Source organism: Trichosurus vulpecula, chromosome 1, assembly GCF_011100635.1.
Source record: "Trichosurus vulpecula isolate mTriVul1 chromosome 1, mTriVul1.pri, whole genome shotgun sequence".
NCBI classification, from domain to species: Eukaryota; Metazoa; Chordata; class Mammalia; order Diprotodontia; family Phalangeridae; genus Trichosurus; species Trichosurus vulpecula.
In genome coordinates this window covers 430,194,576-430,211,698 of record NC_050573.1, presented here as the reverse complement: position 1 = coordinate 430,211,698, position 17,123 = coordinate 430,194,576, and the positions used below count along the sequence as shown (strand labels likewise).

General features: G+C 36.0%; 1 protein-coding gene across 1 annotated transcript in view; it reads left to right on the top strand.

Moving 5' to 3' along the window:
- The window catches only part of LOC118843321 (snake venom 5'-nucleotidase-like), a 95,419-nt gene extending 89,255 nt beyond the window's left edge, over nt 1-6,164 (top strand). The window contains exon 8 of the mRNA XM_036750906.1: nt 5,980-6,164. Within this exon, the coding sequence (XP_036606801.1) occupies nt 5,980-6,164 (185 nt within the window). The remainder of the gene's footprint in view (nt 1-5,979) is intronic.
- Nucleotides 6,165-17,123: the final 10,959 nt, after the last annotated feature.

The window sequence follows — 17,123 nt, the reverse complement described above, 5'->3', positions numbered from 1 at the left end:
ATGAAAAAAGATGGTGATTAAATAAGAGAAACTTTTGAAGCACTCCTACAAAAAAGACATAGATTATTTGACTTACAAACGCCTCAAATAAAAAAGGTAAATAAATATAAATGCCAAGGGAAGAAAAAAATAACAAAATAAATCACTTTATCTCATGACACCACTAAATGGAAAATCCTAGAAAGAGACTCCTATGTTGTTAAGGGAGCAAAAAGAGGGACCAGTGAGAGTTTTCTTTATAAAAAGCATGCTGGGAAATAAAGATGAAAGGGTAACTTAAAGAGCTAGGAGAAGCAGTGGTGGAAGAGGCTCAAAACACCATAGACTAAACCTCTCAATTTATCTGCTCCCATCCTTTACACATAATTCAGTATATTTTGTGGGAGAAAACTGCAGAATTTGAAGGTGCATTAAAAGGAAGAGGTCAGGTACAAGATACAGGGGAATGTATGATCTACCTTAATAAAGTTAATAGTAAATAATGAAAGGAAAATAACTCCAGTAGTGTCTCATCAAGAAGAGGGGTTATAGGGGAATGGATGAAGTGGTAAGGGAATGATTGAAATGAGAGAGAGAGAGGGAGATCTTGAATCAGTGATGAGAGGAGGTCCCACTGAAGAAAACACCCATGAGGGGAAAGAGAGATTCCATAATGGAAAATGGGGAACCTTGCAGTATGCATAATCTACAGGGATTTTGTACTTAGACTCTTTCCTCTGAATGAGTGTTGGTCCTCTATTGACAACATATTGACACAGGAGAAGGTAAATCTGAGCTACTGGGTACAACTAATCTTGAAAATGGTGTGAGGACATGCACCCAGAGAGGAAGTTGCATGGCAAATGGGAAAGATAATGATCAAGGGGAGGAACAGGGAAATTTCTACATGGGGCAATACTTTCATTCTTACTACCTCTGATAGAAACTGATACTTGTAAGAATTAGACACAACAACAACTAAAAGAGAAAAGGGAGGAGGAGAGGATTGAGGAAACAAGATTTTCAAGACAATAACATGAAAATTGTTTAGAAGAGGAAGCTCAAACATGGTATTTTAGATGCTTTCGTTCCATGAGAAACACCAAGCCACTAAAGAAGGAATAAATAAATGTAAAGAACATGAATGAAATAATAAAAATTTAGACAAGGGAAGAGAATTAATAAGAACGAAGTTAAAATCATCCTTTATTAGGAAAAGAAGTGCATAAAAATTTAAAAACACAAGCAAAATAGAAAAAAGGGCACAAGCAAAAGAAAAAAAGGGCAAAGGGGAATAATTAGATAAATAAAAGAATTTGATGAATGAAAGGAAATAAAAATCAAGTTAAATAAAACTCCAAAATGAGGGAAAAGGATGAATAATAATTGGACTGGAGTCCTACTTCAGTTGAGTAAATTGAGGGTGAGGAGAAGAAAGCCTGTGGGAATAGAATTGCCAAAATAATTATAGCAACAAAACAACAACAACAAAAAACCAAACAAATCAGATAAGCCAATACTAGAGACAAATTAAAGAAAAAAAGTATTCCTAACTTTAAATGCAAATGACTTAAACAAAGAAAATAAATAACAAATTGGAGAATAAAATAAAACTCCACAGTCTGTTGCTTACAAGAAACACACCAACTCCCCTCCCCCCAACCACTACCACTACCAAAACATATAATGAGGGACTGGAACAAAATTTACTGTGCATCAAGTAAATTTTAAAAAGCAGCAATTGCAATCATGCTATCAGACAAAGCAGAAACAAAAATTCACAACATAGAGATAAATAAGAAAACTATGTTATCCTTGAAGGAATCATTAACAAACCAATATGAAACTTATATTCTCTAAATATCATACATTTAAATGTATAAAGGAAAAATTAACTGAATTACAAGAAGACATACATAATAGCACAATAATAGTTATAGACTTTAATGTCCCTTTCTCAGATTTGGACAAATCTAACAAAAAGATAATGGGGAAAATATAGAAATAAACGAATTGGTAGAGAAACAAGGGCTAAAAGATTGATAATGTCTTCTAAATGGGAACACTAAAGACTATATGTATTTCTTGGCATTACATGGGACTTTTACAAAATTAGTACACAAGGGGGGAGCTAGGTGGCACAGTGTATAGAGTGCAGGGCCTGGAGTCAGGAAGACTCATCGTCCTGAATTCAAATCTGGCCTGACATTTATTAGCTGTGTGACCCTGGGCAAGTAACTTAACCCTGTTTGCCTCACTTTCCTCATCTCTAAAATGAGCTGGAGTAGGAAATGGCAAACCACTCCAGTATCTTTGCCAAGAAAAATCCAAATGGGGTCACGAAGGGTTGGACATGACTGAAATGACTGAACAACAACTACAGTTAGGGCACAGAGGCATTGAAAATAAATGTAAAAAGGCAGAAATAATAAACATCTCTAAGCCATAACATAATAAAAATAGTAATTACAAACAAAAGACATAAAAATTTAGTCAAATCCTAAATCATGAGTGGATCAAGGAACAAATCATAGAGATGTGAAAAAATCATAATGATAAAAACATACCTAATACTACATAAGTTATTCTCAAAAATTGAGAAATCACTCTACCAAATTATTCTTATCAGATGAAAATATTGTCATAATTCCTAAACCAAGGAAGGATAGAGCAAAAAAGAATTATAAACCAATGTCATATATAAGTATTCAGAAATTTTAAATAAAATCCTGTCAAATGGTTGATAGTAATTAATGCAAGAAATCAATCATGACCAATATGGATTTCTATCTGATGTGTAAGGATGGCTCAATATCAGAAAACAATCAGAATAATCATATTAAAAATAAAAACATCCAAAACATGATTATCTCAAATGTAGAAAAAAAAACTTTGTACAAAACTCATTTTTATTTAAAAAAAACACTAAAAATAAAGGTATAGATTCTCATTGTATCATGATCTGTAGACCTCTGGGAACCCCAAGGTCAAAACTTTTCATAATAACACTAAGATATTATTTATCTATTAAAATTCCCCTCTTTTTTTCAAGTAAATATCTATTTGAGGCTAGATTTTATTCGTCTGCTTTACCCAAAATAACATATTGTAACAGATTGTACACAGAAGTAGATATGCGAATACAGCTATCATCTATTAAGCCAGGCATTTAAAATATTTTCAAAAATACCTAAAACAGTGTCACTCTTACCACAATTTTTTTGAAAATATAGTTACTTTCATAAAAATATGTTATTTGTATTTACCATATGCTTATTATTGTTCCTTTAAATGAGTTAAATATTTAGAAATTTGTCAGTTTTAGTTTCTAACACAGCAAATATGAATAGATATAACCCACATAAACAAAAGCTCTTTGGGGTCCTCAGTAATTTTCAGGAGTATAAAGTGAACTGAGCTCCCAAAATATGAGAACTTTTGGCTTAGATGGATCTTTTTGCAATACCATAAAAAAGTATCTGTTTGAAACTAAAGCATCATGTCATCAGCAAATAGAGATAGTTTTATCTCCTCCTTACCCCTTAATTTCTTCCTCTTATTGCTATTGCTAGCATTTCTAGAACTATATCCAAAAATAGTGTGGACAGTGGGCATCTAGCTTTACTTCTGTAATTATAAAAAAAACTAAAACTTCCAATTTATCCCATTTCATGTGACTCTGTTGTTAAGTCTTTCAAGGAATATTCAGCGATTTGGATGTATTTATAAGACTCCTTATTGTAAAAAGAGCCTTTAAGGTAGCATGTTACATTACTAAATCAAATGCTTTTTTCATAATCAACAATAAGCACAATGAAATCTTGTATTCTACACATCTTTTAGTCAGTTGTAAAATGGTAAAGATGTTAAGTGTCATTGTAAACATGGTAAGTGTCACTTGTGTAGGCTTAGTTATTTCCTATCTATGCCCTTATAGAAGATGTCCTTGATTTGTGAATAGATGACTCTTGCAAAGATTTTGTATTGGTGAACAAATAGACATATATGTGTAATTTATGTTTTTCTGGTTGCCCTTTTTGATATTAATAAAAACTAAGTTTTTTTTTTCCCAAAAACCTTGGCATATACTTCTCCCTCAGATATCTTGACTATCAGTCCCTCAAATCCCCTCAGTTGTCTCTTTCAGCCCTGATTTCTTCTATAGATACTTGGTCCAATCCAGTGGTTTTACTCAAATTTGTTCTCTTTTATGCCATTTATACGTCCTCTATTACCACATTTGGAACTGTGATGTAGGGTCCAGGTGTGGTATTTCCACTGCCCTTGATAGTAAAAATAGTTATAGTCATCTTTACAAATCTTTTTCATTTTCATTCTTTTTGTTGTCCTTTCATTCTCATTCATAAATGACTTTGGGGTGTTGTTTAGTTGAATCTCTTTCTAGGTTTTTCTTAAATTGGTTTCTAGGTTTTTCTTAAATTGGTTTTACTCTACACTACTTCTTTATGCCTTATCTACCTTTCATCTTTATTGGCAAGATTTTGCAAACAAATTTATGTTCTAAAATTGTATTGCCTTTAACTTTTACCTCTCCACACCTTTTGTCATTATTATTCTTTCTTGTTTTTCTAATCTTTGCTCTGATAACTTGGTGGTCTGACTGTTCACAGACAGCTGATTCACAGTTAAGTCCCATATCTTCTCCTACCTATTAAAATACAACTTTTTATTTTACATTTTTATGTAAAATTTACATAAATGGAAGAACTTATCCTTCCATTAAGCTGCAATGTCCTTGTTCTGGTTTTGTTTATAGAAAGTTAAAATTGGTATAACTCATCTTTTCTAATATTAAATCCTTTCCATTCTTTAATCATTGGTCAAGGATCTCTGATTTAAAGTATCAACAGTAAAATTAAAGTTTGTAGAGACAGCCTAATAACTGTGACTTTTAATACATTCTATTTATTCCCTTTATTGTCACTATGCCACCATCATTGTATAAGCAACATAGGGGGATTGAGGGGGTTTTTATATTTTTCTTCATTTCATGGATTGTCCTGGCCAAAAGATGCATCACTGCCCCATTGGTAATGAGCCTTTGCATATGGAGATGGACTAGTCTCAGAAAGCTGATTCAGTTTATTGCCAGAACTATACATAAAACTATTCCAATTGTAGGACCTACAGGATCTTATGCTCCACAGGCATTGTCTTTGATAGCACAGTGTTCACCTCCATGCCATGAAGAGACACTGGAATAGGACTTTGTAGAGAATATAGAGGAATAGTAGGGGAGAAAATATAGAACAGTAGTTATATAATAGAATAAGTATTTCTTTTAATATAGTAGTAATATCCTGTAAGTAGAATAAGTATTTCTCTTTAACATAGTATACTAGGACCAAATTTTGGAGAATCTTGAAATTGATATATTTGCTGTTCTGAGAACAGTGTTTTCCTGATTTCATACTTGTATATATTTTTTAATATGCCAGAGTAACCTAGCACAGCAAGTTACAAATGTTTATGAAAAAGTGTTTAATAAATACTTTAAATTCTATTTTGAAATTCTGTTAATTTATGAAATATTATTGAATACTAATTTACCATGACTTCAGCTCAGATTCATTTTTTAAGATGATGTGGAAAACCTAAAGGTAGTCTTTTTTATTCCCTTATTCATTTCTGAAATTGAAAGAGCCAAGATGTAAGATTTCCTGAAAAAATGCTAGATTATAATTTGAATTAAGAAAAGTGAATGGAATTCTGATTATATTAGGACACATAATATTTGCCTGTTAAAATTTACATATGGCCCTGTAGTTTGATTTAAGGAGAATGGATCATCAGAGAAATCCCAGTTATAAAATGTAATTATAGTAAAAAATAGAGTTCTGATATATAAGTAAACTTCTAAATGTAAGTAATCAAAAAAAACCCTATTTATACGGACATTGTTATTGCACATAACTACTTAATAAACATTTGTTGAATCAATACTACATATTAAGTTGAATAAACTTATCTTCATTACAGCCTTTGAAGATAAATCAGATAGAAGAACAACAATAATGGCGGTACCAGGTATAGAAGGAAGGATTTGTCATATTTCTCAGGATATGAAAGAACATTTGCGGCAACTTAGAACTGCAAGAAAGCAAGGATTAAGAACATATCCCACAATTAATGACAACACATGTGAAAATTCTGATTCTGACTGAAATATTATAGGTAATATCTGGAGCCTAATTACAGAAAATTTTGCCAATTAATGCCAGAATATATTTCACTTAATATATAATTTTTGTATATTCAGGTTTAATTATTGCATGTTTAATGCATTTTCATTTTTTTAATTGTTTAAACTGTGATTTTTATCTTACTGTGTTATCACTCTGAAAGTTTTTGTTTCTGTTCACCTTACAGCTTATCAAGACATGTAAACTATTGTCTCTTAAGTGTGTCATTTGGGGGAAAATGTATATACTTTGTGCAGATTATTCTGTTGTGTTTACTTTAAATGAATGAATTTCAATACTGTTATTTTCCACATTAAATGATTCTTATGCCCACATTTCATGGAAGCAATTTATATATCTAATCCTATCTTAATCATTTTGTTTTTATCCTACTTATAAGTATTTCTTTTAATATATCTTCATCTGGTGCTTTATTTCTTTATTATTGTACTTTTCCTTCTTCTATCACTGGTTTCAAAAGAACCATTAACTTTTCAGACTGGGGCATAGGCTTATCAGCTCCATGAAGACAAGCAGAGAAAATAGTAAGCTTGTGACATTAATTAACACTCTTAATTGTCCCAGTACAAACATGCCCCTACTTGCAAATCGTTACTCCTTTCAACTCCTTATCGTCAAAGCCCTCATCATTACTGCCATGAAAACTGAGGGCTATTGTGAAAAATTTGTGTGCATTTAAAAATTTTGTGGGTTCAGTTGATAAAGTATAATATGTGAAAAACAGAAAGGGCATAACAGAACTGACCTGGCATACTCCCAAGCAATATTGAATCTGTTCCAAATGGTTTTCCCCATAATACTTGGAAATTTTCATTTCGTTGTTACATTGCTTGAAACTCTATGATTTTGAGAATAATATGAGTAAACATATTTTTACTATAAATTTTATTCTTTTTTATATTTTAAATTTTAAGCACACATAACTCTAATAGAGATAAGGGTCTATCCCGCATCACCTACACATGTGAATCATTTTAATCAGATTGCTTTCTTCCCAGCATCTGGCTACACTGAGGGGATAGGTGTTTTCCTTAAGGCTTATAGGGAAAAGCTGAAGGACATTAATTTTCAAATAAAAATTTGAGGTAGATGCCAGAAAATGGGGGGGTTGACATTTTCCATAGATAGAAACATAATTACGGGAAAGGACCCTTTTAAACTAGGAAGCTAATTGTAATATATTCCATTAATACTTTCTGTCCCAGAAAGCATTCCCCTAGCTCTTAAAAGATGGACCCATGCATACACATTTTATATGGAATTAATAAGCAGGGACAACAGTTAGACATTCTTAACAGAATTATTAGAAGTAAGGATTCATCTAATACACAGAAGAGCTCCATTGGTACAGTTGGGTTTTATTTTCCCTCTAGTTCAAAACCTGTAATGGTCATGAGGTCAGGGAACCATATGTTTTTAGGGGTGCTCAAAACCCCAAAATACCAACACGCCGGGTCCTGCTCAAATGAATTTGACTCAAGCCTTCTCAGCCAAAGAGAAAAACAAAGTTTATTAAAGATTTGCCATAATGGGTAGTCTTAAGAAATCTCACCATTTGTGACACTTGTGAAAATGAGTGTTGTTCTCACAAGCAGGCCAGATTCAATCTGAGGTAGATGGAATCTGAGCACCTTCACAAAGGCAAGATGAAACTTATATACAGAAAGATTGTGGGAGGGATCTAGTGTGGTCCTGGGATGATGGGAGGAGGGATTTAGGGAGGGTCTTGAGGAAGAGTCTAACAAGGAGCTTGATGGGACTGGGGTGAGGTCAGACTTCGGGAACCAAGAGAATGGGATTAAGGTTGGGAAGTAGCTGAAGGCTACTTGGAGATAACAGACTATGTATGGCTAGGCTAGTTTAAGGGTAACAGATTTGGGCATAGGCACTTTGATAGGATCAAGGGTGGGAAGTAACCAGACAATGGAGGGCTAGGCTAGGCTAAGAGTAACCTAGAGATTCGGGCCTAGCTAAAATGAAAGGCTTATGGTCTCAGGCAAATGCCTCATCTAGTGGGAAGGGTCAAAGAGAGTTCAAGGGGGTTCCCACATCCTGTAACCCATCAGTTACAAAACCTTGAAGCAGAAACAGATATACTAGTTTGCCAGGGCCTTCTGATGAATCCATGATGATAGGAAGCAGAGCAGACAGAAGGGGTTACTTAACTTCTGAGAAAGTTTCAGGTGTCATTCAAGTAGCTTTCTCAGCCACATCTTAAAATAAGAATATTTGGACACTTCTTAAGTTAGAGGGGGTCTTTAAAAGGACTTAATAATAAAGGCCTGAGTACATGTTACATACAAAAATCTGGAGTAGAGCCGAAGTGGAGTTTGAATTGTGACCAAAATTTGTAGTATTTTGGGGGAGTCAAGAACTCTTAATTAAGTGTTTATTGAGCCCTTGATAAGAGCAGAATAAAGTACTGGTTGCCTATCAAATCTAGGTTGGAGACAACACACAGATAAGTTTAAAGACAACAGAATATTAAGAACAGAAACAAGGTAAAGAAACAAATGAAAAACTCTGAGAGACAGAGTCTCTGGGTAATTAATCACTTTGCTAATTAGGCTAGCCAGCAATAAACAAATTTATGGTCAATGGTTTCTCTTAGTAACCAAAGATCCACCCAGTGGAGACCCTAAGAGCCTTAAATAGCTTTCTGAAAGGGACTGCCACAACAAGTGAAAATCAACCTGGACTGGTAGACATTTAATGAAGAGGTAGGCTAGAAGTCTTCAGCTTCTGCTGAAAGTGGCTTGATTTTGAGACTCAGCAGCCTCCAGCAATCTGGACAAGGGAATCCATCTCCATTCAGGCCTCTCTGTTTGGTTTTCTCCTTCATAAGCTCAGCCACCCCAAACTCTAATGGAGGGGTACAAGGACAGACTGGATTCTGTTTATACTTTAAACAGAAGTAAGTTCTCTTAGTTGGGTGGAGTCCTGCCCAAGAGAATGTTTTCCTTGAGTGATAAGAGTAATCTCATCAATCAGTCATGTCCTTCAGAAACTGACTCTAACAAGAACTGGGCCTTAATGAGGAAACAGTAAAGAGAAAAACTTGGACCTGAATTGAATAATTGGTTATTAATATGATAGTATCATAATAATTTCTCTTAGCAACAAATAAACTAGAATGGATTTTCTCTTGCCTACATATTACACACATCAGTCCAAGAGTTAAGATACCACATTTCTATCAAATCTTTTGAAATGATCTATGTAACAGTAAGGCAATAAACACAACATCAATGATAGTCATGACTATGCCTATGTGGTTCTGTATTGCAAAGTATGAGAGACTCTCCATAAAGAAGGTAAAAGAAGTGTAACATTTATTCAGACATCAGAAAATCATATCCCATAACCAAATGTTTAGCTCCCACAACCAGTCAGCCCACTTTATCGTAACAGCAAGGAACTTAAAACACGATATCACAGCCTGGAGCCTCACCATCCCAAAACCTCACCGACTCCCTGCTGAGGTCTTCCCAAAGACAAACTCACAGTACAGCTAAGTCAGCCTGTTCAGTTCTAACAATCACGAGTACAGCCATTAGCAGCCATTAGCAGCCATAACTGCTCTCTCTCTCTCTTTCTCTCTTTCTCTCTCTCCCTCCCTCCATTTCCTGTGACATAACTTCCTTTTCCTGTCAGGAAGCTCCTCCCACCACATGTGATTTAGGTTTCCTGTGATGTAAGCAGGCCACATGGCCTATTAATGGGTGGGAAAGATCTTCACATCTAAGTTGCTACTACAATCTAAAGAAAATCATTTTCAGGGAGGGGACTTCCAGTAAAGATAGTTACATGAAAGGCTCCATCTCCCTGTAAAACCACCTCAAGTGTAATTAGAAAAACTTAAAACAAAAGATAACAAACAAAATACAAAGGACTAGGCTATTGGTCAGTTACCACTTCAACTCCTCTTAGAGCCAATTTTGAGGGAAAAGGTAAGTCACCACTATCCCTTAGTTTGATGCCAGTCCCATCTGAGACTGGGTCCCTTGGCAATCATAATCACCAGGCTCAAAGTTTATTAAGAGTTGCTTTGCTTTTGGCAGGGGGCGGGGGGGGGGTGGTCAAGCTTTTCTATTGTCTTTCAATGTTTCTCGTTTCTGTTTGTTGTCTCCAATTTAAGATTTAATTTAAATATTTCTTCCCATTTAAATATTTCCTAGACTGCCCATCAATATTTACAGTGACCCAATTCAGTATTCACTCCATTGCGATAATACTTCTTCAGCATCCATGCTTCCCCAGCTTGACACCTACTCCAGTCCCAGCACTTGCTTTAACTAGGAGGTGACTCTCAGAAGCTATGACTTGTCCCATCCAGGACTGTTAAAAAGGGGAGGGGAATGAAGCATGGCAGGTCTGGTTCTGTCCCCAAAATGGAGGCCCTGGAAGGAATTCACCAATAGAAAGAGGGGGCCAATGTGATGGAGGAATGTCCCAAGATGAGAAGGCCCTGGACACTGAGGAAAGTTCTAGGGCCACAAGTCAGCTGCATCAATGGATGCAGAAAAGGCCCTTAACAAAATGTAATGTTATTTCCTATCGAAAACGCTAAAAGTCATTGGAATAAATGAATTTTTAATATGATAAATTGAGTTTATATAGCTAAATCTAAGAACTAGTCATATTTGTAATAGAGGAACACTAGGACTATTTGAATAAAGTCAGGTCCATTATCACTGCTATTTTTTATGTAGCTTGAAAATGCTAGTTATAGTAATTAGATAAGAAAAAGTAATGGAGGGATTGAGTTTAGGCAGGTATATCAGTAAGGCAAGATTCATGACCTCAAGGATGACCATGAACATGCCGGTATGGTTCAGAATCGCGAAGTATGAAAAACTCTCTACGTAGAAGGCAGAGGAAGTATTAACATTTGTTTAGGCACCGGAGTATCAGATCCCAAGACCAATAACTCCAATTCAGTATAGCAGTAATTATATTCCAAAACCCGTAAGTCCACCTCAATGTAGCAACAAGGAAATTATAACACAGTATTATAGCAGGGAACCAAGTCATCCTGTAACCTTCCCCCCTGCTAGGGCCTTCCTGTAAATAATCACTCACAAATCCTAAATTTTTGCTTGCATTCATCCTCTCCTGCAGTTCTCAGAGTCCCTGAAGTCTCCTGGATTCTCTGGATTCTTAGTTCTCCAATCTCTGGATGCTGTAGATTCTCAACTCTCTCTCTCTCTCTCTCTCTCTCTCTCTCTCTCTCTGTGTGTGTGTCTCTCTCTCTGTCTCTCTGTCTCTCTCCCTGTCTCTCTCTCTCTGTCTCTGTCTCTCTCTCTGTCTCTGTCTCTCTCTCTCTGTCTGCTGCTTCAATGTCTTCTTGATGTCTGCTTCTCAATTCTGCTGCTCCCAGTTCTACTTCTCTCACACTCTGGGCTCTCTTTATATACAGTTCTAGCCACCATCTGATTGGCTAGAACTGAGGTCTCTGATTGGCTGAATTCATGCACATCTGATTGGCTAGAACTCAATGAACATACTATTGGCTGTGGTCTTAGCACCTCTCCTTAGGGTCCTGAGGGTTTCACACCTCTCATAACCTAAATAGCAAAAGGGTGTGGGCCTGGGGCCTCACACCTGGTAAGTAATGGGTGTAAGTAAAGGCCCTATTGAATAGGCAGGGAAGATCTTTGATCACATTAACATTATAGCAAGAGATAAAATTATATACCATTTAGAGACAATATGATTTACTGAGAGAATCAAAGATATGAAAAAATCAGAATAATAACTTCAGTAAAGTTTCAGCTTATGAAGTAAATCTATAAAAATACCAGTTTTTCTAAAAATCATTAACAAAAACCTTTGGGAGAAGATTTTTTAAAATTCCATTCAAAATAACTGCAAAGTGCATAAAACACATGGGACTTTACCTACCAAAACACACTCAGGATTTATATGAACAAAACTACAAAATATAGAAATAAAAGAAAACAAATAATTGGTACAACCCAAAATTGGATTGTGCTGAAATACAAAAAAAGTACTTTATTACCTAAATTAATTTAGAGATTGAATGTCATCCCAATCAGACTACCAAAGAGTTATTTTATCGAACTTGACAAGTTTCAATTCAACCAGAGGAATAAACTGTTGAGAACAATAAATAATCATCAAAATATTTGTATTTGATTAAAAATAGGAGCTTAGTTAGTGGAAGATATTAGGTATGTGATACCCAGAAGTAATTAAACCTAGTAGCTTCTTATTTTATAAATCTAAGAATACAATACTACAATAAGAACTACACATTGAACAATAATTGCTCAAAAAAACTTGAAAGTGGCAGAAACTAGACCATCATCTTGTAGGATATACCACAATTGCAGCTTCAGAGCACTGAATTTGAAGCTCACTTCTTCCTCCTAGAAAAAGGTGCTATTCTATAGGTAGTAAATGAATCAAACACTGTCAGACATAGCAATTTTGTTGATTTCTTTAAACACAGTTCTTTGTGGTTGGGGTGGAGGAATCCATTGAGGGAAAGGAAGTCACTGTTTAGGGGCAGTGATATAAAAACAAGCAATAAACATGTTTGAAGAAAAATTCTTGTGAAAATTGATGCATATAAACTATTTTCCAAGATTAAGAATTCACTTAAATGTGGATATGAACATCTGTTGGAGACAAATTCCCTTTTTTTTAGTCAGATGTGGAGAACTAACAAGTTACTAACCACATACCCAGTGAATGGGAAAAAATGAAAAAATATGGGAATGGCATTGGAGGGGTTGTGCAAAGATGTGCACATTAAACCACTGTTGCTGGATCTGTTAATTAGGATAACCATTCTCAAAAGCAATTTGGAAATATACAAATCCATTCCCTTTCCTTTACTCTTTTTTTTTTTTTAACTCTCCACAGTCTGGCGTCCAATCTCATTATTCAGCCAAAATTGCTGTCCCGGAAGTTACTAATGATCTTTTGATTGCCACATCTCATGTCTTTTCCTCAAAACCCATCTGAATCTATGCAGCCTTTAACACTCTTGATCAATATTTTCTTACTCTCTTCTCTTCAGGCTTTCATGACTCTACTGCTCCTTAATATCTTTTGCTAGATGTTCATCTAGGACTAGGTCATGTAGGTTAACATCCTGAGTGCCCTACAGTGGTCTGTCCTGGGCCCCTTTCTTCCTCTATCCTATTTCACTTGGTGATCAGATCAACTTCCATGAATTCATAGACTCAATTATCCTGATGATTCTAAATCTGCTTACCTAGCCCTAGCCTCTCTGCTTAAGTCCAGGCTTGCATCTCCAACTGCCAAATGGATGTGTACCATCATCTTCCCAGTCACCTAGGCTCACAATCTAGGTGTCATTCTCTACTCCTCAAATCTGTTGTCAAGGCTTGTCAGTTTTACCTTTGTAACATCTCTCACTTATGCTCCCTTCTCTCCTCAGTCAATCCCATCACCCTGACGCAGGCCCTACTTACCTGATGCTTGGACTATTGAAATACCCTGCGGGTTCATCTCCAAACTACAAGGCTCTCTGCATTCCAATCCATTCTCTACTCAGCTGTCAAGGTGATCATTCTAAAGCACAAGTCTGATCATATTCCCTCATACTTAATAAACTCTAGCGGCTCCTATCACCTCCAGGATCAAATATAAAATCTTTTGGTATTCAAAGCCCTTCATAACCTGCCTCTCCCCTCTCCCTTTTCCAGTTTTCTTCCATCTTATAACCCTGCCCTTACTTTACAAACCAGTGACACCATCCTCCTTGCTGCTCTTTGAACAAAAAACTCCAACTCTTAACTCTGGGCTTTTTTACTTTCTGTCCTCACCTGCCTGAAATGCTCTCCCTCCTAATCTCTCCCTCCTGGCTTCCCTCCAGTCCCAACTAAAATCCCAGCTTCTACAGGAATCCCAACTCCCCTTAAGCCCAGTGCTTTCCCTCTGTCGATTGTTTCATATTATAGTTTGTTTCTACATAGTTGTTTGTATGTTTCCTTCCTCATTAGACTATAAATTCTTTGAGAGCAGGGACTATCTTTTGCCTTTCTTCATATCCCCATGCTATATGTTTAGCACAGTGCCCAGCACTTAGTAGGAGCTTAGTAAATGTTTATTGACTATCTTTGACCCAGGGATTCAGCCATTAGGTATATGTCCCAATGAAATCACGGACAAAAAGAAAGGCTCTTCATGTACCAAAATATTTAAAGCAGCACTTTTTTTTGGTAACAAACAACTGGAAACAAAGTAGATGGCCAGTGATTGGAGAGTGGTTAAACATTGTGCTTCATGAATATAATGGAATATTACTGTGCTGTAGAAATGATGAATATGATTAATGAAGCATATAAAGATACAAAATAATACAAAGTGAAGTATGCAGAGACAAGAAATAATATACACGATTACAGTAATGTAAACAGAAAGAACAAAAATCACAAAACAATCAGAAGCAAATGTTTCAAAATTTAAAATAGTGTGGCCCCAAAGAAGATATAGCACAAGATATTTCTCTTCACTTCACAGAAGTGGGGGTGAGTGAGAGTGGGGGGTAGAAGAGGTCCACAAATATATAATATCAGATATTTGTCAGTGTATCTATTGGTTTTGCTGATTTTTTGGTCACTTTTTTCTTTTAAAAAATATTCTTTGTTACATGGGATGGCTCTCTGGGAGGGAGAAGGGGAAGTGATACATGGGGAATTCTAGATAATGTTAAAAGATATCGATAAAAATAGGGTGGAGGAGAATTTTGATAGCAACTTAACATGGTATTTTTGGGGCTATTTTGGCAAACACTGACCAAATAATGTATAAAATTGTAATTTTATATTATACGGAATTATACCCCTCCCCATATTTTGCTATTATTACCTGAAATGAGATGGCCATAATTCAGTGAACTTTCTGCAGTTGCTGGTGTGTCAGTGTTTACAGGGCTGTCAAGAATACTATATGCAGGTATGAATCAATGGCAGAAAAATACATATTTAGATGAATTTATGACAGTTTATGTCATTTCAATCCATAATTCCTTTTTGCTAAACATATTTTAAAAGCAGTAACTATTACTTAGCTAGGCTGTACAGTGGTAGAAGCACTGGGCCTGGAACCAGAAAAACTTGGATATGGATTTCTAGTGAACAAGATGGAGAGTTATGGACTGAATAATATTTAATTAGGTAGATTTCGATTGGTTGGATCTGATATGGATACTGAACTGAATGTAGTCTTTTAAAAATGCAGAGCTATTAATATCTAAGTACCTCACTTTCAATGCATGGAAAATTACCTGTAATCCTTAATTATAATTACTGTCTTCTTACAAACTTCCCAGTGGATAAGGATCACCCTCAGAAAGCTCTTCAGTGTTCCAGGGCTGTTGGCAATCAACATCTGTAAACATCAGCATCTTTAGGACCTCACCATCTCAAGGAAATCCTCCTTCCACTTGAACTCTGCACTTCAATTTCATTTCAGTAAACATTCATTAAGAGTCTACTGTGTTCTAGTCATCGAAATGTACCTTCCTTTGGGCAGAGCACCCTCAGGTGAGGTGAGGTGAGGTGAGGTATTTGATGACTGAAGCCTATCTCCTTAACTTTGGCTTTACTGGCTAGATTTCTTTCTCAAAAACTAAGCCTGAAACCCAACTCACTTTAGAGCTCATAGATTGGACAATAGGTCCCTGCTCTCCTAGCACAGAGTGAATATAAATACTAAATAGTAACTGTTTGTCTTTTGGCCAGGAACCCCAAGGGTCTTCCCCTCCCCATTTGTTTTCTTTTTTTTTTTTTTTGAGTTTTTAATTAAAGGGGCCATCCCTTGACTCATTTCTTAAAGAGGCCTATTCACTGAATGGGCTTACCTCACTCAAAGTGAGAACCTGAAAAGACCTTAGCTTGAAAGGTCCAGGGTCTCCCAGTGCATCCTGGGCCATCTCCAGTCCTCCTGGTGAATATCAGGCCAGTGGACCCAGATGGCTCTGGAGGAGAAAGTGAGGCTGATGACCTTGCATAGCCCTTACTCAAATCAAATCAACTGCAAGTCATGTCATCATCTCCCTGATGTCATGGTCCTCTTCTAGAAGAAAGGACAAACACACAACAACTGGTCCCAGGCCCTGTGTTAAGCCGTGGGGAAACAAATAGGAAAAAGAGACAGTTCCTGTCCTCCAGGAGCTTACAATCTAATGGGGGAAGACCACATAAAAGGAAGCTGAAAAGGTGAGTCATCAAGGATACCAGGCATACCTGGTGTGGGGGGATGTTGTTCCATGGAGTCAAAGTCAATAGAATTGCTGATGGAAAATGGAGTCAGGAGGTAGGTTGTGAGCCCTCTCAAAAGGCAGACTTTCAGAGCAGTTTAGTCACTCTTCAGCCCTCCACCTAGGGGGTGAGTTCAGAAAGTGTAGAGTATCAAAATTTGATTCATTCTTCCTGGCACTGGATTTCAGGTGATGAGCTTATCTTAGGGGGAAGGGCATGCTAAGTAGTACAGCTGATGGAAAATGGATAGATATCCTTTGTGATATTGTTGAATACATTTAGTGAACATACTTCTGTTTTATGCCTTGTTTGATATTAATGATAAAACTATTTCTAAATTAAATATAAAATTCTGTTTATAAATAAAATTCTATTTCTAAATCAAAACATCAAACAAATTATTTCTCTTGTTCTATCTTGTGCATTTTTACTGTGAAAAACCAAGTGAATGAAGGCAGACTATTGTCTAGATTATAGGCAGCCATTTCTTCATTGGTATACACACAGACACATCTTGAAAGTGAACAAAAATTCTGGCCCAGAATAAAACAAAATGGGGAAAGGGCTGGATTGCCTTTCAGAAATTGTAAAGCTCCTTTAATGACCCTAAAGTTGTCTCTCAAACAGAGACTCTTCTTTTTAATACTAATGCCCTACTGGT